General features: G+C 33.0%; 1 protein-coding gene across 6 annotated transcripts in view; it reads left to right on the forward strand.

Annotated features, from left to right (window-relative positions):
• Nucleotides 1-12,493, forward strand: part of LOC113522858 (cyclic nucleotide-gated cation channel alpha-3) — a 168,341-nt gene extending 155,848 nt beyond the window's left edge. For 3 of the 6 annotated variants that reach the window (XM_031914007.2, XM_031914004.2, XM_031914008.2), the window contains 7 exons: nucleotides 1,946-2,138; nucleotides 4,676-4,776; nucleotides 5,160-5,309; nucleotides 6,556-6,723; nucleotides 7,749-7,893; nucleotides 8,406-8,648; nucleotides 8,987-12,493. In XM_031914007.2, the coding sequence (XP_031769867.1) occupies nucleotides 1,946-2,138; nucleotides 4,676-4,776; nucleotides 5,160-5,309; nucleotides 6,556-6,723; nucleotides 7,749-7,893; nucleotides 8,406-8,648; nucleotides 8,987-9,074 (1,088 nt within the window). In that variant the 3' untranslated portion in view covers nucleotides 9,075-12,493. The remainder of the gene's footprint in view (nucleotides 1-1,945; nucleotides 2,139-4,675; nucleotides 4,777-5,159; nucleotides 5,310-6,555; nucleotides 6,724-7,748; nucleotides 7,894-8,405; nucleotides 8,649-8,986) is intronic. The other 3 variants (XM_031914005.2, XM_031914006.2, XM_026908700.3) reach the window with 3 other exon arrangements.
• Nucleotides 12,494-23,885: the final 11,392 nt, after the last annotated feature.

Genomic DNA, 23,885 nt, shown 5'->3' on the forward strand with positions numbered 1-23,885 from the left:
ACTGTTTCGCCCATGATACCCCCCATGCGTTGCCATTCCTGAGGACTCAGGTGTTATTCCTCTGTACCCAATAAATTCACCCCATATCCCACCCTTCAAACCGAAACACAGCCATGCAAACACAGCTGCTTCACGGTTGAAACACGAATGGGACAGAGGTTAATTAAAAATCTACTGGATTTTCTTATAATCATCACTATTTTTATATCAGATCTGTTTCATAATTCAAAAGATAATGCATAATTCGCAAGGTGGCTAAGGTTCGCTTTGAATTGAGTTGAAACTTAGTTAGAATTATACGAAGTTTATAATATTAGAATTAATTTCGGAAAATGTTTGCATAACTCAAGTATAAATGTGGCGTGATATAATGGAATTAAATTTATTATAGAGGCTTATAAATGTGCTTGTTTATAAGAGAAAAAGTTTAATCTGATAATACTGAAACAAATTATTCCAAAAAATTGACGAAAAAATTTGCTATTCTAAGTCTCATAAAAATATATCTACTAAGAAATAAGCACAGACACAAATGTTGCTTGCGGTTTTTATTTATACTATTAAAGGTGATATGAAAATACGAGTATAAACTCAAATGTCCCTCAAGTCCCAATAATAGGCCAGCGATGCACAAGCAACTCCTCTCGTGTTACGGGTATACTCGTACATGGGCGAAGGGAGGCGTTTCTTATCAGATGAACCATCTACTTATTTGCTTCCCTAACAATAAAAAAAAGCAACATCATCACTATCTTACAGAATTCTCTAAATATTATTTTTGACTACTTTTTAATCACTTATGATATGATAAAAGTTTAGGATAAAAGATATTTTAATAGAAGCCAGACTTTATATAAAAGTCGTCTACATGGATACCTTAGTCACAAATGCGTTTTTGCTGTGAAGCAGTCGTACTTGTATGCGAGGATAGGAGTATTATTTTATTATTATATAAGCTGTTAGTGGTCCACTGCTGAACATAGTCCTCATCCATTAGCGAAGGTTTTGTCAGTAATTGCAATGCTTGGGGCTTTTAAAACATCACCAAAGCCTAATTGCGATTGCCAACTGGGGCACTCGCCTGGGGTCTCAACCATTAAGTTCCCTCAGTCGTCTCTTACGACAACCATAAGAGAGAAAAGGGTGGCTTATCTATATCAGAACCACAGGACATGGCATGAATGATGGGATATGGCAGTAAAATTACAGGGTATAACACCATAGTTCTCAGGAATAGCAACGCATGAGTAGTGCCATGGGCATATTTATATCAGCATTATGAACATCATAGAATACACGGTTATTATCTTCCATCAGGTTCCGTCTGCTTGTTTGCAATTCTAAATAATTTGAGAAAAACCTATTGACCTATATACTATGGTGTGATTGACATTTTCATCTCCGTAGTTCCCAGTTTATATAAGAGTAAGTGACATTTGAAATGATGTTGGTTTTCTGAGTAAAGAGTAAAATTCAGTTATATTTAGAAGTGCCGAAATATCGACGGTCCCTAAGTAATATCCCATAAACTCGTATGTTGTAAGAGCAGTTTGAAAGTTTGAATATAGGTGTATACATATATATATATATATATATATATATATATGTATACTCTCTCTATAGATTCGTAAATAATTATTATTATTGCGTGTGTCCATGTAGGAAAAGAAAATAATTTTTTTGTCGACTTTATATAAAATATTGTATTTGTCTACATATACAAAAAATTAACATGTAACATTAACATATAAAAATGTATTTTAAAAATATGTAAATGACAGTAAAACTTGAATCTAAATCCATTTAGCAGTTTCCATTAAGTGGTTTAGCAGAAATAAACAGAGAAAATAAATTGACACGTGCAACAATTTTGTTTTATACTACATGTAAATAATAAATTAATGATAGAACATTATCATGATTATAATAACAGTATTTGTTACAGCGAAACTGGACGGGGTGAAGACATACATGCGCATGCGCCGGGTGCCAACTCACTTGCAAGTAAAGGTGATCAAGTGGTTCGATTACCTGTGGCTCACGCAGAAATGTTCCGATGAAGAAAAGGCGGTCTCCTGCTTACCTGATAAACTGAAAGCGGAGATTGCTATTAATGTCCACTTGGATACTTTAAAAAGGTACATTGAATGTTATTCGTAATATTTTTCTATATTTAAGAGATTCCTATTGTAGGGGCAGTTAATTCATGAATTGTCTTTCATTCATTCTTAACTTTCAATTCATTTCTTAACTTCCCTATACGACACAGTACCTATTATTTCTTTTTTTTATACCACTGTGGTGGCAAACAAGCATACGGCTCACCTGATGGTAAGTGGTTATTGTTGTTACCTGGTTTTATTCTAATTATGTAATAATTTTTTAGACTTTTCTTTCTCTTCTATCTTTCCTTTTAAGATATTCTTTATGATATCATTATGTTATTTTTGCAATGGACTCACTCTCACCTTTATTTCTCTTAATACAAATTGATAAAAATTTGGGTTTTGATCAGAATATATATATGTATACATAAAAAAAGAACTGTCAACTATATACGCGCTAAGTAGTCTGGAACATATTTATTAATATAATTTTGTTATAAAATTGGGGATATTTTTGTATTTCATCATCTAGTAAATCATTAGTACGTATTAAATAATTTTAAAATTAATTTACTTAAGCGTAATGGTGATTTTTATCATTCAACTTTCAGTGAGATTTTTATTTTAGTTCTATAGAAAAATTTCTCATTTTATTCAATACGACGAAGTGAGAATATTTAAAATAAGCTGTTCATAAATACGAGATGAGAATACGTAAGGTTTGTATAATATTATAACAATGTTTTACATAGCTTTACAGAGCGTAACCCCACAATCACTCTCACATTCAACTTTGCATAATGTTATTCGACCGAGGAAAATTATTTTACTTCTGATATAATTATGTAATACTAGCTTTAGCCCGTGATTTTGTATGTATAGAAATTGGAAATAAACCACTTCTAGGTGGTATATCAAGATATATATATATATACTAGATTTTAGGTTAGAATTTCATGAATATAACTATGAGAACCGCATTAAATTTGGTACAGTAGTTTTTGCTTGATGTTGGAACAAACATATAAATTTTTCTTAAATATATTCTATTACTGATCCGCCCGAGCTATGTACGAGAAGATAGATACAAAGATAAATTAGCTTTAATAGGGAAATTTTTTAAACCTTGGGTTACATTATTGTAATTTTCATAGGGCACTTTGATTTCACAATACATTTTGATCAATACATATTATTTCGAAAATAATATGTTTTGATAATGTAGTGTTCTATGGATGAATTAATGAAGTAATTATCAGTAATGAAGTAATTTTTGTGTTTATTCATTACAAGCAAAGAAACAGACATATAATATATCAAATATTTCTTCTTTATAATATTAGTATAGATACATGTATATGGTTTTTTAATTGTGTACAAATATATTTATCAAAATTATTGATAAATTTCTTATCATTACCATTATGTAAAAAATTATCAACAATAACGGATAAACATTGCTATGTTGGACATGGGTCTCTTCCCATAGGGATTCTCCACATTACTATGCTGACTGGGCGACTTAATATATTGTTTTAATCTGAGTTTATTTATGCACCCAGGTATTATGTTTTGTTCATTTATTTACCTCATAGTTTACATTGAATTTTATTCACACACACTTAGCTAACGAATTTTAATCCAATATAAATACTTAATGATTGCGTTTCATAATAAACTAGCACATAAACTAGTTACTTTGATTTGAAACGGAACTACTGAACCGTTTTTGATAAAATTCCTATGGAAAAATTATGTCTGTAAGTATATCTTTTCAAATAAAAAAAGAATTTTCCAAATCAGTTTAGAACTGACAAAGTTATGAGGTAACAAACATAAAAAATATAACTGAATTGAGAATCTCCTTTTATTTAAAGTCAGATGACAATAATAAGTGTGACTTTATCTCAATAAATGATATTATTTGTGTGGGTTCAAAATAATCAAATATAGGTACAAACGCTTGGCAGTATTCTAAGAAAATCGATTAACAAAAAAGAAAAAATGTTTACAAAATATCTCTCACTCCTTTGTTTGTGAGGAACCTAGTTTGAAGATAACAAGATATTTCTTATTGCCACATTGGATCCATTAGCTGTGCAAAAAGCTACATTAAAAATACCAAAGGCAAAACAACAAAACAAGTAACGGCGTTTTGCATACAATAACCTTCATTCTCGAATATACAGTATGGCATTTTTCCTTTACGATATTATTAAAAGATAACCCGAAATATCAAGATGGCGACTTTTGTGATAGTGTACACAATACAGCCACATTAATGCAGCATAGCAGTTCGAGCTTAATATCCCGTGTTGTATAATTAAAAAGAGAAACATTCGCTTTTTACGTCCATGAATTATGCAAAAGTGTTCGTTTATACGATCCGTAAATTTCTGTCGCCAAATGGCTCTTCCGAGCTTTCTGTTTTTAGCTGAATTCAGTATACGCAGTTCAGAATATGTGTACACGTTGTATTATGATTATCGAAGAACATTTTTGGTCGCATATGGGTATCATCCCCGCTGAATATTTTGTTACGTATATTATAACATTATGTCAATTTGCAGGGTGGAGATCTTCCAAAACACGGAAGCGGGATTTCTGTGCGAGTTGGTTTTAAGACTTCGGCCTGTCCTTTTTTCGCCAGGCGATTATATCTGCAGAAAAGGTTTGTAATACTACGATTACGAAGTCTTATATTATAAAGATTTATATGACTTTGATACATAAATATTCGACATGTATTTGAAAATTAAAGTATATATAGAATTCGGTGCCTTTTAGTTACATAAAAAGTAAGTTTTCATAAATGAAAGAGTAAAATTAAAAAAGGGAATATAAAAATCCCCAGTACATGAGACCCCTCAGGCTACGGGGCCGTGGACGGTAGTCCACTTCGTCTTATGTTAGTAATTCTACTAGAGGTGCATGAGTATTATAGTAACTAACTTTGGTGTAATGTATAAAGCATTCAGGCTTTAAAAGTATTTATAAATTCGGGAAACTATATTTATTCATACAATATTATGAACATGAGCTTATTGTTCTCAGGCGAAGTTGGCAAGGAAATGTACATAGTGAACCGAGGAAAACTGCAGGTGGTAGGCGATAACGGCAAGACGGTGCTAGCAACACTCAAGGCGGGTTCTTATTTTGGCGAAATTTCCATTCTGAACATGGGCACGGCAGGTAAACAACTTGGTAAATATCGCCACGGCCCGAGACGCCACGCCATTATTACTATTTTATTACTATCTTGTAAAGTTTCGATAAGCAAACGTTTCGAGGAGACGCTGCAATCAGGCCGAGGGAGCGGCCACGACGCTAACAACAGGTTTTGGGACATCATTCTCGATCGCCGTCGTCACTGCTTCGTGATCATGTTGTTGATATTTTACTATGACTTGTTTCTAACAGACACTCTACAACAACATGGCCACCCACTCGCGGTAACGTCGCTTTGTTTAAAATTAATAGGGAATGCCTTTACATTTTAATTGATTTCCTTATTACGATATTTCGCATTTGTGGCTATTGTTTCAATTATTTCTGTTTATAATTGTATTTTTGGATGAAATTTTGACATTTCAACAAGAAGTAATCATAGCTACACGGTAAGCTGTATCATTGGTATTATTTGACTTTCGATTTTATTGGCTTCTTGTTAGATATCCTCTTCCAGGATTTTGTAGCGTCTAGTGTCTTGTGTTTCGTTCTCGTCTTATGTTCTCCTTTGGTTGTATTGAAGGCAGTGTCCCCGATCGCTTTGCATCCTCCCCGATTACCTCATTTTATATTTGGCGTGACCTCTTGGTGCATGAAACCCTATTATTATTAAGTGTACTATTTACCTATTTGATTCAAGATCTGTCATCGTACTATCGGTTCAGTTCCAAGGAATTATTTTTATTTTGATCTAACTTAATGCGCATTTAATCTTGTAGAACTGCTTCGTTCTTTACGAAATCAAAATAATTTATACTTACTAATTTTATGTCTATTTTAAACGCTTTGTCTTTGTAATGAAGCACATATTAAACACTCAATAGAAATGGCTTCTTATGGTTATTTTGATATCCATTATTATTTTTAAATTACGACGTGATTTGGCTCCGGACTGGTATACGTAATCCACCCTGCTGTCTAAATTAAGGTAGCCTTAATTAATCTTTCTCCTAAATCAGCTTAATCTACATCTCCTACTAATCTTGTAACATAAATACCTCCCATATGTGTGCCCTGCCACCGGTGTTTTCGGTCTTCCTTCTTAATATGCTTATGATCTTTTCTGGCTTAGAATAATTTTAAAAGTTACAACTAAAGTTTGAATAATTCAATAAGAAATTGAGAAATTTGATTAAGAAACATAATGAGAAGCCAGAAGAGTTTATAAGCGTAGTGGGCCGAACACCGGTTGGCACGGAGTGTGTGTATGACACGTCGACAGGAAACCGGCGGACAGCATCGGTGCGGTCCGTCGGCTATTCGGATCTGTTCGTGCTCAGCAAGAAGGACATGTGGGACGTGCTCAAAGAGTACCCCGCAGCGAGGGTCCGCCTAGAGGCTATTGCCGTCAAGAGACTTGAGAAGTATAAGAAAGCACCGCTTGAAAAAGGTACAGCAGTTATTATTTGTCTGCACATGTAATTGCAGTTGGTGAGACACTGTAATTATTAAATTAAATAAATAAATAATAAAATTACGTTGTAATTTTACGACGTATTCTGTATTTAGTACAATGATGATTATACAAATGGCATTTATTTATTTATTTGTTAATTAGTTGTACTGTACTAAAATACACACTAAAATACAATGTTACCATTCCTTTTCCAGGATGTTGTAAGAGATTATTAAGGGAACTACAATATACGTACTAGGTCTAGAGAAGGTTAAAGTTAGGCTAAGCTAAGCTAAATAACCTGTCTGGTATGTGTATACTATTTTCTTATAAGAAGAGACTTGCACTCAGCAATAGACGTCCATTGGTTATTATTGATAGGTGGTATTAAAGAAAACAGAATTTAGTAGTCTATATTTATAGTAGTATTGTCTCAGTCTGGATTAGTTTTTGCCAAGTCCGTGTTACTGCCGTGAAGCAGCTGTCCTTACATGGTTGTGCTTTGGTTTGAAGTATGAGATATGGCAGTGAAATCACAGGGCACAGAGGCATATTAGCACCAAAAGCCATAGCAATAGCAACGCATGAGCAGTACCATGGGCACAGCAATGATATGTATGCTGCTGTTCATATTAGGTGACGCTTACCACTTTCCATCAGGGCATATTTATCTTTATAAGTATTGTACAACCGTGTAGGTCCCAGCATAGAAAAGACCGCCCCTTCCTTTCGCTTGTCTGTCATAAGAGGCGATCAAGGGAGCTTATGATAATGAGATGGGCAGTAGCGTCCCTCTTAAAATAATACTAGCAGCAAAACCCCCCTTTTGGGGAAGGATATGTTCAGCAGCGGACAGTTAACGACTGATATAATAAATATTACATATCAATCAGTTTATTATAAAAAGTCATTTGCCCTAGTCATATCAGTCACATGTGGTCGTCGCCGGCCGATAGAAGGGTTATGCAAACAAACCGTGACACACGAATATGAGGTAATGTTTGCTGATACGATTGCAGTTGCGATGGGTCGCTGCCAATCTACGCCCGGGCTCGTAGAGACGAGCGGGCGCGTGCCTATAGAGGAGATGCAGCTCCCACCCGCACCGGCGCCACTGCCGATGCACCCTTCACACCCGCCTTCCTACCGGGACCAGCTTTATAGGTAATGCGTCTCTTTTAAGAAGGATATTATTCAAATATATGGGATCAGGATCAAGATTACTTTGGGTAATTGGCAAATGTATCTACCAATAGATAAATTTTCGCTACTATATACATGACATAAAAGAGGCAGTAATATTCAATGTCAAAATTGCTAAAATTAACTAAAGCTTATTTATTTAAACTATGATTGTTTTAGGCTTTAAAATGATAAAAAATGCAGTCGTGCGTAGCACGAAGTCGTAGCACACATGCTACGGCTTTGTATAAAACTATATTCAAATGAACAAGAGAATAATGAATATATTGTTATGTTTGTAGAATTTTCAATACATGACAATAACTGAAAGTGTTCTCTCTGAATTATTATTAAAGTTTACAGTAGAACATTTCATTGAATTAAGTATTTCAATAGCATTACCAGCTATTTAATGTACATAAAGTAAAATAACATCAAAATAAATTCCAAATAGGTAGGATAAACAAAATAGTCTATAACCTATTTGCTTTCAGTTCGTCAGTAAGTCCTCTTCGTGTAGCATCCCCTGTAGCGTCGTGTGCATCTAGTGCCCGCAGTAGCGCGGCAGGCGGTGGCAGCGTGGCTGCCGTCAGCATGGCGCCTAGAGTACTCCTCGACTCACACGATGCCCTCGAGTGCGAGATCAAGCGATTGCGTGAGCGATTGTACACTGTCGAAACGGAGAATGCCGCAATGTCCGCTAAGCTCAGTCAACAGCAGTGGGAAGTTGATCAGAGGTAATTAACTTTTAGTAACGTTTTAAATTATGAACAATATATTTTAAAAATATATGCGCTTTGCACGCTCTCTACAATCACGTTTCTTCACGCATTGACCGCGCATCGCCACTTTACTCGCGCATATTACTCTCTGCCGTAGAGGCAATGCACGAAAAGTACAATGTAAAGGAACACGGTCCAGTGTGTGAAGTACCTAACATATTAACATAAGTGACGTATTTTTTGTATGATATCCCATATGATGAGAAATGAACATATGGTGTACTGAATTCTTACAAATTATTTCAAATGTCTGCTAATAATAAATACATTAATAAGTTGTAAAATTGATGCAGGCTACAAGAAATTGAAATGCAGATCTGTGGGGGCAGTTCACTGAGCTCGCAGGAGGAGAATGAGCGGAACCGCGAGAGCATCATTTAACAGCGCGCCTCACCCGAGCCCTCGCGGCCGCTGCCTTCCTTGCCCGTGCTGCGCTCCTCAGCTGTCTATTGAAACCCCCAGCAACCTGCAGCCCACCGGCCGCTCAGGCCTTAGCCGACCACTTGTGTTTTCCCCACTTTAGTGACCTATGTGAACTTTGAATGTACAATCAAACGTAGTGTTTTTATGATGAATAATATTATTATGGAATATTTAAATACGAATTAACTTTATCAAATTTATATATACGTAGTATATACGACTCGCTAATATTTGACGAGTGCCGTGGAGTGAGATTTTGCCAAGACAATATTATCTTAAAATTAAATCGTTTAGATACATCGAGGAGTGTGGAGTGCGTGATGTGCGTGATCGCGCGACGTGTCGGTGCGCGTGCGCGTACTTTCGATAATCAGTTGATAAGTTCGCGCGTACCTTGTCCTAAAGGGCGTCTATTTGGTTAATTCCTTAGCGGCTGTATGTTGTGCACACCTCATGTCTAGATGTTTTACCCGCGATGGTTTCGTATAATGACCGTGTTTACATCAGTTAATTTTTTACACTTGTTACATTGTTTTTTGTTTCGGTATGTTGTAGCGAAATTATTCTTATTTATTGAGGTTTGTGTACAAAAATTATCCTATATTGTGTAATCACTAAATAAAACTATGTGCCAAATAAGTGGCCAAAGTGAATGTGTTAAGGATAAGATTTTTGCGTTAACTCATGAATAGAGGAATGGATGTGTTCCTATCCATTCTATTTGAGCTTTAATTATAATAAAATCCAGGAAGACTTGATCACGTTATAGTTATGTTTCGGTTGATCCTTTGTTATGATTAAAACAGTTTAGGGTATAGTTCTTTCTTCGTCAATAAATTTGGTATAATCTATGTATATTCGTAAACTATAACATTCTGAAACAGTTTTGCCCATTGTAATGACATAAATCGACCATAGTATGTTGTAACTTGTTATATAAAATGAATTATTACCTTTGTATTAAGGAACGTAGCTTAAAACTGATACTTAAGTCAGTTTTGGTAATTTAAAAATCACTACTGCCAAATAAGATATAAGTAGATAAAACAAAATGTTTTAATGTAAAGATATTACCAAAGAATGTTTTGTACTTAATATCCTTTCTATTCACCTAAAGTTCGTTTAAGAGATCGTTAAGTGACATTCATGTGTCTACATAAGTGAATTTTATTGTTGAAGCTTCGGAATTAATTTGTTTGAATCATTTATTGTGCTATATTAATATTATTATATATATGACAAAGTCAAAGTACCAAAACGTGAGAACCTAAGTGAATTCAACAGTAAGTAAATTGTAAATACTTATTCTGGTATATCTATGATACGTGTTTATAAGCTGTTTTAATTGATATGACATTGTTTTGAAAGCCACGAGTTAACCGGTATGAAGTGTTGATGGATATAGGAAAAGCGGCGAGGACATGACTTTTGTTTTTATTATCTACAAATAAGACACGTGTTTATGTTTATGTATGCCACTGTATAATTAATATAAATGGTAACAGTGTCGATTTTAGGCCAATTGTTGTATAAATCGTTTAAGTTAAGTCGTAAAAGCTTTAGAGTAGAATATTATTTTACTCGAATATGTATAAATATACAAATGTTTTTTTTTTTCCTGGTTAACTTGTTTGCAAAAATAAAATCAGAAGCAAAATTATTTCTCCGCTAATAATAGTATCAAAATTCTAAGTTCTATATGAAATTTCTACTTAACTTTATTAAAACATTTAGCCTAGAATTTATCACAGAGGTACGGCATGTGTGTATCGTTACGCCGCCCCCACACCGCGGCGGTGGAACCATTGTCAAGTTTGTACTTACTCTATTACCAAAATTGCTGAATCTACATACTGTGACTTTGTAAAGCCGCAAATATACTATTGGGTATAATTCGGCGCGTATTTAGTATCTTGATAGTATATTTACATTTAAAATGTGCTTAAGTTGCGGATATGACTTTGGATCGTTCTTGGACGATTGGACGTCCGACGAGGATCTGACGGATTAAATGACACACATACTTGCAAAACAACCAAAGAGAGAGAAATGGTCGAAACACCATGCACACTTTTCAGTCGCGTCCATCATCCGCGACTGATATCCTATAGTACTCGTATGTTTGCGGCTTAATCGTGTGGTTGCGTGCCGCGGTCTGCCGCGATTCCGCGATGTAGAGCGCGACGCCGTATCGCTGTATTAAGTATTTTGGAATAATAAATTATGTTGCAACTTATTCAAAAGATACGTTTTTAAATCGACACTGTATCTACATATATGTAATATATTCTATATACTTAATAAATCTCAATCTGTCACGTAAGTAAAAATATATATATAATCCGTACTACTTCAGTTCGTCCAACGACTCAGTTTTATCACACTAATAAACGCCCGAAAATGTAATAGATAGGCGATAAAATTTTTAACTGTAAATAAAATATTTATTTATTGTTATATATTCCAGAAATTTTTCTTCTTACATATTTCTCGATTATAAAATGGTAAGAGAGATGCATTATGCAATTGAATATTAAACGAAAATGCAAGTGCTTTTTATCATAATAACTATGTAGGTATATGATTCTGAGAACATTGTGCGGGCTCAGCAACAAAAAGGACTTAGTTGATATCCTTAAAGGTAAAAAAATACAAGATCGTTATATTGAAGCTCTGCATCATACAGCTTTTGTTTCTAATTGAAATAGATATTAACATGAAATCAAAATTAGAAGTTAGTTTTTTTTTTATGAGTACTCCAGTAACGAAACTGAACATGTTCCCAAAGAAATAGGGGGCCTTTTAGAGCCTTCTATATTAACGCAACATATCTAGTTATCAAATTTTTTTAATGGTTTTCAAACCCTTTGGGAAAAAGTTCAGATTGACGATTTAGAAAATACTCCCTTAACATGCACTTTGATTTTATCTTGTAGTACCTACTTACTCGGTACTGACTATTTTTATATAATATTCACAAAAAAAGAAAATATTAATTACAAATAAATGACATGTCATATTAAAATATAATACTAATACAATTTAAAGTGCTTAATATTGTAAGTCTTTTTTATGTCTAAGAAAAAATTGGATTTGAAAGAAACCTATAAGTATTTTCATTTACCGAATGAGCCTGAGTCACTGCTGTTGCTGGCCCGTATAAAAAGAACAAACTATAATTCTGTTTGTAAGTATTGTTACTTTACCTTCACGAGAATCAGACGTTTATTAAATTTGGCGCGTAAGTACCACTGAGAGATTGGACCGTGGTTCGGTAATTTTCTGCAGTAACCGGCTTGTGCATCTAAATTGGAAATTCAATTATGTATCGCACACGATTCATTTTATTGTTAATAAAAAGATTAATATAATAATAATATTGTTTTTTATTTTTTGAATCCTAAAGTTTGTTTGCTTTGCAACAAGTACAAAATTTCTACATAGTTAAGATTTTGCCTATAATAAAACTTCGTAATTTGTATGAGATATTTATTGCATAACTTTTAAAAGAAAACCATCATAATCGGTTCAGAATTGAAGAAGATATCGGTCAATATAGGTACCTATATACAGAAAACCAGTAAAATACCTACCGACGCGTCAATTTGTGGAAATGATACTTCTGTTATATTACTTTCCTGACGAAACTTAATTAACGTAAACACTTTTCATGAAAATGAACGTTCCACCTACTTTGTTGTAATCTATAATTTGTATTCAGTAGAAAGATTTTATGCGGATATTAAAATGTTTTTCACGTACAAAGTTGGATGTTTAACGAAATCGTAGAATTAAACACAAGTTTTAAAGTTGTAACGTATAAACTCCAGACTTATTTGTGAATGATTGAGGGCTATCTCATAACACTAAATCCGTTTTATATTGTATTAAATACCTTGCAAAGTCGTCTTAGTACTTTGTAAGTTTATAAGGATTTCTGTGCTCTTTTAAGTATTATTACTTGGGTCTGGATGTTCTTAAATTTTTTAATGTGTGATAATGGAATAGTAACCCCGCTTTTTTATGCGTGAAAATGGTATGGTAACCCCGCCTGCGCTAACGGGATACACTGGCGGAGCACCAGTGAAGGGTGATAGGTGAGAATGAAAACAGGCCAGTTAGCCCGTCATGATGAATTCATCAGGAATTAACCATGATAGTTTCCAGGGAGAACCACGAGTAGGTCGACCTTGTTGAGTATATTGCTAGCAATGGGCTTCTCAGTCTCCATTACTAAAAATCCCTTTCCCCCCAGTAACCCCTGGCGAGGCACTAGTGAGGATGAAAGTAGGTCAGGTGGCCTATGGGGACGAATTCAAAAAGAATTAACCAAGATGGTTTCTAGAGGGAACCGCATAGAGGTCAACCTGACAGAGGAGTATATTGTTAGCAATGGGGTTGTCAGATCCTCATTACTAACAATCCCTTTCCTTCGGGTGTTCTTATTAGGTACCGTCATTATTAATGGCAATACATAATATTAGGCATATATATATATATATATATATATATATATATATATATATAGCTTTCATTATTATTGTCGTAAGTCAGATACAGACTGTTCTTTTTTTTTTAATTTTAATTCATTTGCCAGTTTTTGGCAATAGATTTTTTTTTTCTAGAAAAAAGTTATTTTTTTTAAGATTAGAGTTTTAATGAATACTGACATCAGTTTTAGGAATGGGTTACGGTAATTAAGAGAGATACTCGAACATTATCTATCTATATATCTGTAATTATATACTGAAATATAGATAGATATATACAAATTTAAAAGTATTTTCGACTGTTAGTTTCGACTGTATTTTAGTGTGCTCTCTTTTTCTGAGTCGATTTGCGTTTATATTTGAGTTTTTAAGAGAACCCCATTTTTAATTTTGTCACAGTATAAATTGATTATTTTAAGTACAAATGCTTAATAACATTGGTGTTAAAATTTCATAAGTAGAACTGTCTTACTTAAATTTCTAAAACAAAATAAATTAATGTATTAATATCACGTTTGTAATCAGAGATGAAATACCTAGTCAAGCAAATGCAGTTTTCAAATTAACGTGCAATATATACTCGTGTAAACGTAAAAATTTGTTCATTTATTTGTTTGCGTTTCAACCAATCATAATGAAATGTGCATACATGTACTAATTGGGATGGAGAAGTATATAGGCTACTTTTTATCTCGGTCACTAAATATATACCCACCATTCGAACGAAGTCGTTAGTAAAAACTAGTATCTAACATTTAATATAATTATACCAAATTTCTATATTATTTTAACATTAAATATCTTAGATACTTCTAAGGTAATTAATTTTAAATATTTTTCCATTGTTTTAATAAATAGTAGGTTAATTAAAACAATTAGTTAGGTTTTGATGAATTAAAATTCCAAGAAGAGAATACTTGTAAAAGTGTGGAACCAAACTTTTCGAATCAATACGACTCGATACGACTTAGTCTTACGACAGGACACGACACGAGGCAAATTGGATCTGGTGTAAGCGGCCAGGGTACCTATTAACCTTGCAAAGTTGATTTTTTGTAAAAGGAAAATTGTGTGACAGCAAAAAATGTTTTAGCTCCCCAAAGCGAGAGTAATGAAACCTTTGGTCATTGGAGGGCGTCCCGGTCAACTCACGGTTAATTGAATTTTTATGGATCACTCTCAGAGAAATCACATGGTATTCGACCCCTTTTTGGATTAAAGATGTGAAGTATTTTTACGAGTATTATCGTATTCTATTACGTTCTATATTTTTGTGTATACAAACAAATAGATAGAGATAGATAGAATCCAACTAATTAATGCATAAAATAGTTACATACATATATATCTATCTATATTTTCTCGCAAACAAGAAAATGTTTTCGAAAGATTACCAGAAAAAATTATACTCTAACATAGATTTATTCATCTATTCAGATTAAATCGCTATGATCAATCAAAGCAAGCCCCTAGCGTATGCAGTTGTAGCGAAAATAAAATTATCCTAATGATATATTTAGCTAGCAGATAAAAAGAGCAACATTTATTACCTACCATTTTTTAAATTCCCAACGCCAGTGGGTCCTTTTTCATGATGAAGATAAAATGGAAAATCAGCCGGGAAAACTTATCTTGAGAACTCAAGGGACTCGTTTGGCATCTATCGAAAGTAAAAGCTTGACATTTTTGATATCCAAGTAGCAAGAATATTCTAGGAAACGTTAAGTTTGATTATATATTTTTTATATATAGGTTCGGCACCTATAATTTCATAAAGATACGTAATTTAAAAAGGCTAATGATTTACGACGGAAATAAAATATGTAAATTTTGGTGTATTTTTTGTCTAGGTATTAAACATATTCCCGCTACTTTATAAATGTAGTAAAGAAAAAATGAATGAATGAATGAGTATACTTTATTTGCATTATACAATATAGGAAATAAACAAGACAATTTACAAACATAACGATACAATTGTATAGGTACAGGAAGGTGGTCTTATTGCTGAGAGCAATCTTTTCAAGACAACCTTAAGGTCTTTATTTTAACTTAGAACACCAAACAAGCTGAGAACCTATATTCACTAACATCATGACTAAATTTTATACTTATAATTTTTGTTATTATAATCAACCTAAAATTATATTAGACTATAAAATAAAAAGTCACGTTCGAAATTCAATTTAAAAGTTTTTTTACGAATCTGAAAGCATTATTGGGTAAACAATAAAAAGTCCCTAACGCACGTCGATGGACGTGGGTCAGATCCTCGGAGTCTACAACTTTAGATGATACAATCACATGACTATCAAACGTGATTACATTTCAATCTCTTTTTGTATCAAATCATATTCTAAGGAGAAAACTATTTATAAAAGTAGACGATCAAGTACATAAGTACAATGTCATCATTTGTTTCGTATCTTTCCGAACAAAGTTCTTTATTCTAGTATTCTAAAACGATTTTTCTCCTACCTTTTTATTCCCACAGGCTCAAGAAATGTACTGTTTGTTTTTACAACTCACTGGTTAAGGCTTATGTCAAAGTATATATTATTTTTCTTTTATGCTAAAAGTAAAAACTGTATATAAACCGCAATCTTTGTAATATTTCCATTTATATCTAGGTATTTATTGAAGAGTAAGATTTGAGAAGGGAAAGAACGCCATCTTTTGAAATGTTATGTTCACTAAGATGATACTAATAATACCTATTTTTTTTTTGTACAATTTAAAAGGGCCAACAAACTAAGAGCCCACCAGAATAAAATTGGTGACAATCATCAACGATGTCATGGACGTAGACATAGAAAACCCTATGACACCCTTACCTCTCTGGTATAATACACCAATATAGACATATTTTCTAATATTCAATAATATATTCTATTCCTTAAGCATGATTACGTGAGTTTGCTTAGTGGTAGAAATACGGAAGAACATGTAATTATCTTTCCTGATTATAAGATATCATTTAGTCAAATTGTTACTATTATGATGATTGTAACACTGCAAACTATCATGGTTAATTCCGGGTGAATTTTTCACGTGGGCTGAGTAACTTTATTCTCATCTTTTTACCTCCGCTGGAGTCCCATCTATTTTGATAAGTATTTTATAAGTTGGATTGATTTAAATTCATATGTATTCGTATAGTTTAAATTAAACTCAGATATATAAATAGCAATATATAAAAAAAATAATTTCATGGAATAAGAAAATAATTCATTGTTTTCTTCCTTACCAATCCATTAACACTGGGCACTAGTTTTACCTCACTAGCCGTAGAAATTAGTCTACCGTTAAGTTGGTCAAACAATTTTGCGCAGAGCTTTATTTTAATCTATAGTTTAATATTCCAAAACGTATGACCAATTTTAGTTAAGCGCATAATCTTATTCACCGTGACTACGAAATCGACTCAATGAAGCTAGAAAGGGTGATAAAAGAAAAGACTTTGAAGTTAAATTCAAAGCAGATTTGAAGTTTAGGAATCGCATTATCAATATTTGTAAGAAATTATACGTACCTATATATAAATTTGGGATTTATACTCCTTTGGTTATATACGAATTGCGAATACAAAATTGGATCTATTGTAGGCCCGTATTGCGTTTGTCAGAAATAAACCAATATACAACGTAATCAGCTGCAATTGAATTTTTTAACTTAGTTTCTGTTAATTTTCTATTTGTAACAATTTATGTAGGTATATAAAATTTGATAGATCCGGATACAGTTTTAAAATCAGATCGATGCCAGAGGGAGACTTTGTACGAAAGTCGTCTGCTGCGACCTTTATGAGCTTGAGTCGGTTTGAATGGTGGGACGTGGCAGTGAAATTACAGAGTACAGTGTCATAATACCATAGCCCCCAGGAATTTTAACGTATGAGTAGTACTATGTATATCACATTGTATTTTTCATGGTGCTGTAAATATCTATAAGTACCTAACTACCGTAACATGGGGGGAAAGGGATTGTTAGTAATGGAGTTTGACAGCCCCATTGCTAACAATATGCCTTATTAGGTCCACCTCCACGTGGTTCTCCCTGGAAACCATCATGAATAATTCTTGTTGAATTCGTCACGATGGGCTAACTGACCTACTTCATCCTCAATTATCATCCTTCACTGGTGTTCTGCCGGTGTATACCGATAGCGCGGGTGGGGTTACCATTCCATTATCATCCATTAAAAAAAACTATCGTAACTTACCATATAACCCGTTAATTGTTCATTGTTGAATATGGCCTTAGGGGGGTAGCAGGCGAGTTGGCAACAGCAATAAGGGTTTGGTGATGTTTAAAGCGGGTGGCTGCTGTTCATTCCTCGACCATTAAATTTCTTTAGTTGCCGCTTATAATACCAACAGGAAAGGAACGGTGGCCCATTTTATGTTGGAACTACAAGGCAAACGGTTTAGGTAACCGTTGCATTAAATATGGTTTGAACAAATAAGAATTCTTATTAACTTAATTCTATAAAGCCGCAAGGTTCTTCATGAAGCTAAATATAGCCGCATGTTGGAACGCATTCAGAATAAATTCATTAGATATGTATATTTGAGGAAATATGGGGTATATCCCTTTTATCCGCCAACTAATTTATTTGTATTGGGTATGATTTTATTTGTGGCGTACGAGTTGCGGGTATGGAGAGTTATGTTGAGCCTTGTATATATTTAAATTAATTAGGGACAAAATTAGCGACACTCAGATGTTGAGTTGTGTGAGTCTATATTCAATGATATATACGTATAAAATACAGGGCATATACATAGGGCCACGTGTAGATAGTCGTGTTTTCCTGGCATAGAATAAGTCTCTCTTTCCTTTCCCGTGGGTGTCATAAGAGGCGACTAAGGGAACTTAATAGTCGAGGAATGGGCAGCAACGTTCTTTTTTAAATATCACCAGAGCCTAACTGCGATTGCCAACCTGCCAGCTAAGTATGGCAACTACTGGCAAAACTCCTAATGGAGGAGGCCTATGTTCAGCAGTGGACAGTTAATGGCTGATATGATGATGATTTATAAAGTCATACAACTCTCCTTCTATTCGATTTTTGCTACTATTCGTGTCATATATACATATGGCACAAACCTACACTAAAATACCTCTGACAAGATAAATATATATGTTTTATAATTTCCTTGCCAATTCTGAAGCGATCTTGATAAAAAAGAACTCAAAATTGACAGTAACAAATGAACACACCGAGCAGCGAAGCTATAAATAGATACAGAGTAGGTACATTGTACATTACTGATAACATTTTCAGAGAAAGCTGTCTGTCTTATTATTCTTTTTGAAATCGATACAGTATACTTCCGCATCGGTGCCATATTAAATTTATGTGGCCAAATATTTACAGACTTATTACATTATTTTTTTTTTAAACATTTTGACAGATTATAGAATTGCAAATAGAAGATTTATTATAATAATTCATAGAATAGTGCTATCATATACAATAAGTACAAGTAATAAAGCAATAACTTTCTAAGAGAGCAATTTATAAATTGCTTTCTTTATAGTGCAAGTGTACTAACCATCTTTATCTGTATAGATGTTAGAATTCATTTAATTAGTTCAGACCTCACTTCTAGCTCTTTGTCTCCGGACGTAGTTTTATTGCTCCAGCCACCATTGAGAACCCATTAAAAATTTAATTTCCCCATGCGCAATCTTTAGCTGGCAAGTCGTAATACGACTGAGCGCAATTGTAAATTCTGAAAACAATGTAAAATATTAAACCATTACATTTAACTATTAAATTAAGAATCTCTGAAAAAGAACAAAAACAAAGATTAGCTTGTAGGTGTTGGCAATAAGGGTTACCGTATAGAAATATAACTTCATCTGAATTAGCTGATACTGCCAATATCGTAAACTATTTGTATTAATCAATTGATAAATAGAAATTTGATTAAGAGATTACTAGCATAACGCTAACAAATTTAAATATACTTTTATACGATTTTGTATTTCTGGTCATATCTTATTGACTACGATATCTTGTCTGTAACTTTTAGTCGTAAATTACTATACTCGTATTTATTTAAAGACTGCATTCTCTAGTAGCAAAAGCCTATCTATTTTTAAGTTGAATTTGCTTTCAATATAATAAATCTAACGGCAATAATTTTTAAATTTTACAAACATGAATATTGAAAATTAGAAGTTTATTTAGATCTTTTGGCACAACTATTAAAACTAGAAAATATATAAAATGTACAAGTTCCTTAATATTAGGAACATGTGTATGGATTATTGCTACCACATCATGAAAACAGACGATTGTGTGTTCAAATTCAAACATAGAAATTTCATAGAAACCTTATCAGATCACGATACGACACAGCTAAATATCTCGTATCTCTCTAATTCTAGTTAGAAATGTGTTCGCTTTATGAATTGTGAGTACATTGTCTCGTTATGTATACGCCTTATTTATTGCCCGCATGACAGTATTAATTGGAAACAATATATTTTCGTACGAGTACAGTATTTTATGTGGGCTCGTTCATATTTTATTTGTATGACACGAATAAAATGTTACTCGAATATGATTTATTGTTGTATTAAACTCCTTTTTAGGACATATCTATCGAACAGGGTGAAAAGGAGTTGTGTCAATGACCGAATTGAAATATAAATGCTGTTTTAGGGTTCTTTAACGAAAAAATACAAAAGAATCTTTATGGTGCGACTTTGTCGGTTCGTCCGTCTGTCTGTATGATAGTGGTATATTTCAACAAGTATTGATTTGAAAATAAAGGATAAAATATTTTTATTTTCTTCATTAGATGGTCCAAAACAGATAATCAAACATCTTTTACGAGAAAGAAATATATGCAAGTAATATTTGTTTAATGTATTTATGTATGTATATTTATATAATCATAATGTGCAGTATTTCTCCATTGTATGTGTTGTGATTTGTAAGTCAATATCGATACGTACGTGTAATTATTTACTGCAACAATTTTCAATTTTTATCACCACATAACTACATTTCTGTTTCACCAAAGGTTGACTGAGAGAGAATGCTATATAGTATTAAGTCCGCCTTTTGTACTAGACATTTTTTTTGTAATGGTCAATAAAGAATAAATAAATAAAACATATTTTTATATTATTGAACTGATTTTAGTTATTTTTATACTGTATAGTTTTTTATTTACGATCAAAAATGAAAAAAATATCATCTCCACTCTTATTTCCAAAGCTTCACAAACTTTGGAAGATAAGATTGGAGATAAGCGAAAAGTTTTTCAGATTTTTTACGAACTTAATTTCCACTTAGAAAAAGGTAGTGTAAGTGTAAGTAGGTAATTAAAAATAAAACAAAGTTTGAAAAGTCATTAAAAAATTTCAAAATCAAACTGTTATTCGTTCTGACTTTTAACCATAATTACAGCCCAAAATTTGAGTTTATCAATAATAATAACTATTTTGATGAGAAATATAGTAAAATAATTTTCTTTTTATATTTATATACGGAAACCTCGGTGTGTGAGTTTAATACGCACATGACCAAATTGTTTTTCTAACGATATGGGCTCAATATTATTATACCATTTCATAAGAATTTTTTGCCGTCAATCTTAGGTTCTGAGAAAGTATGTAAAGATGTTTTGTTGTTGTTATTCAATCAAATTATTAATCAATCACGCTTTACAGGTACTATTCTTTACCTATCTTTGAACAGAAAAAACGGATTTAATTGAGATTTCATATTCAGATACAATATATTTTAGTTTAACTCAAATTTAAGTGGGAAAAGCAGCAGAAAAAATTTAGTATATAAAAATCACTACTGACAGAATGTAGTACTTACATATAAAAGGAAACATATGTAAATGTATTATTGAATGACAATTTGAATGGAAGTGAGATGTGGGGTGTTATTTTTTTAATAATTACAAGTTATCCTGCAAGGATTATATTATTGTTTTTTTTTTAGGTATTTACATTTACATGTATGTAGAAATAAAGTCTCTTTCAATAATATTCAATTCTAGACAACAATAAAATGTGATCATCTAGAAACAAATAAACATTTGCTTTATTATTGTTTTGTCTATGTACAAACGTATGCATCTACCGTACTCAGAATAGGTACAGTAAGATAAAATCTTCTAATACTTTTCGTTTAATATAATGAATTAAATTAAAAAATGTAACTAATACTGTTTAAGAAAGTCACATCCCTATAAATATCATAGTACCCTCCAATCGCGTAGTTTTCTACCGATTCCCCTGACATAAGAAAAACAGAAAAATGGTCGGCCCCAGTCCGACGTCTACCGCGCAACACTGCAACGGGTTGGTGTTGTGTGCCTATTTACTGTATGGATAACTCGTGAATCCCCTGGACATTCTCTATAATCGTTCCCAAGTGTCGCGAGTGATTGTTTACCAAACATATATAGTGTGGTTTTCACGAATAGACCAAAATAGATCAGCGCCATTGTGACATTCACGTGGCGTGGCTTCCTGAATCCTGATGCATCCTGAGCGTATACCGCTTACTTTGTACACTTGTGCTAACATATATTACAATTGAAATCAGCCACTTTCCTTAACAAATACTATTATTCTTAAACTTATTTCTTACTACGACAATAAATGTTTGTAAAGATGTTTTGAAGTTGTAATATATAAATAAAAGGACAGGTAAATAAAATTAATAAATTTGTAAAAACCTCATAATTAATTTTTGTTCTAATAAAAAAATGCCTATAAAGACGAGAATCGATTGTTTTACTAAATTGGGTGTTATTTTGTGGCAGCAAACAAAATAATACTATCCAAGTAACAAGAGAATCGATCGATCAAAATTGAATGAGTTCTTAAGCCAATACAGTAGAATATACGCTAATACAAATGTACATAACATAACCCTTATTGTTGGTTTTCTTGTCATCTAATAAAAATATTATGTATTATTGTTGTTGACTGTACTTTGTACATGGTATGTATGCCATGGATATTGCACTGTTGTTACTTAATACAAACAAGTCTCTCGCATTACTTGCAATAAGAATTCAACGTCATTTAAGTAATAAGTCATGTTAGATATCTGGTTCTAATGTTACCAACTATTTTATTTACCATAGCGCAGTGACCAGATAGAATTTTTTATATTCACCTTATTTGAAGTAACAGACTTTAACAACATTTTCTTAGTGTGTAAATTTTAACAGTTTTTTATGTATTTTTTTTTTTTTGTTTGCTTTTAACTGTCCACAGCTGAACATAGGCCCTCCATATAAGGAGGGTTTTGTTAGTAGTTGCCACACTTGGAAGGCGAATTGGCAACCGCAGTTAGAATTTTAGTAATATTTTAAGAGGAACGCTGCTAGCCCATTCCTCGACCATTAAGTTTCTTTAGTCGCTTCTGACGACAATCACGGGAAAAGAAGAGGTAGCCCATTCATTGCGGGGACCACACGATGATTTAAATTAGTAATTGCTTTGTGTAAAGATAAGATAAAATAAGATAAAATAAAAATTATTGGTATAATCATCATCATTATCATATCAGCCTTCAATTGTCCACTACTGGACACAAGCCTCCCCCTTGGGGGGTTTTGCTAGCAGGTGCCACGCTTGGCAGGCGGATCGGCAACCGCAGTCAGGCTTTAGAGATGTAATAAGAAGGACGCTGCTGCCCATCCCTCGCCCTCTCTTAATCAGCTCTTACGACACCCATGGGATAGGATCTACTCTATGCCGGGACCACACGGTATAGTACTGTATATCAATGTTTGTGATATTAATAATGTTCCGATATCTAATACTGTAGTTATTATACTATATGCATTTACAAGTCAATATTTATATTATTGTAGATATATCTTATGATATACAATTGTAATTATATATATTAAATTAAAAAAATTATCTTCCGACCAGTCGGTCCGATGTGATTCGAACCCGCATCTCTCGTTTATTCCTAGTATGTGTAAGTTTATGTAAGTGCTAGCGAACAGTTTGTAAATAGTTTGTAATCTCTGCCCGATTACTCGCCTCACTCTGCTACGAAACGAAAACTACATTTGTGATCGAGCGTCATTATGGCGCCCGGGTGTGTTTAACAGTTTCCGATTATTATCATCTATATTCATATATAAAATAATAATGTACGAAGTTCCTCGTGATATTTGCACGTAATCTTACTAGTATGCCATTTTATTTTATTGTTGATTAAATAGACCTTCTGTTTCCTTGAAACTTGCCTCTATATCGTAGGTGACAGATACCA

This window comes from Galleria mellonella, unplaced genomic scaffold, assembly GCF_026898425.1.
Source record: "Galleria mellonella isolate WM207_F2 unplaced genomic scaffold, CSIRO_AGI_GalMel_v1 utg38, whole genome shotgun sequence".
NCBI classification, from domain to species: Eukaryota; Metazoa; Arthropoda; class Insecta; order Lepidoptera; family Pyralidae; genus Galleria; species Galleria mellonella.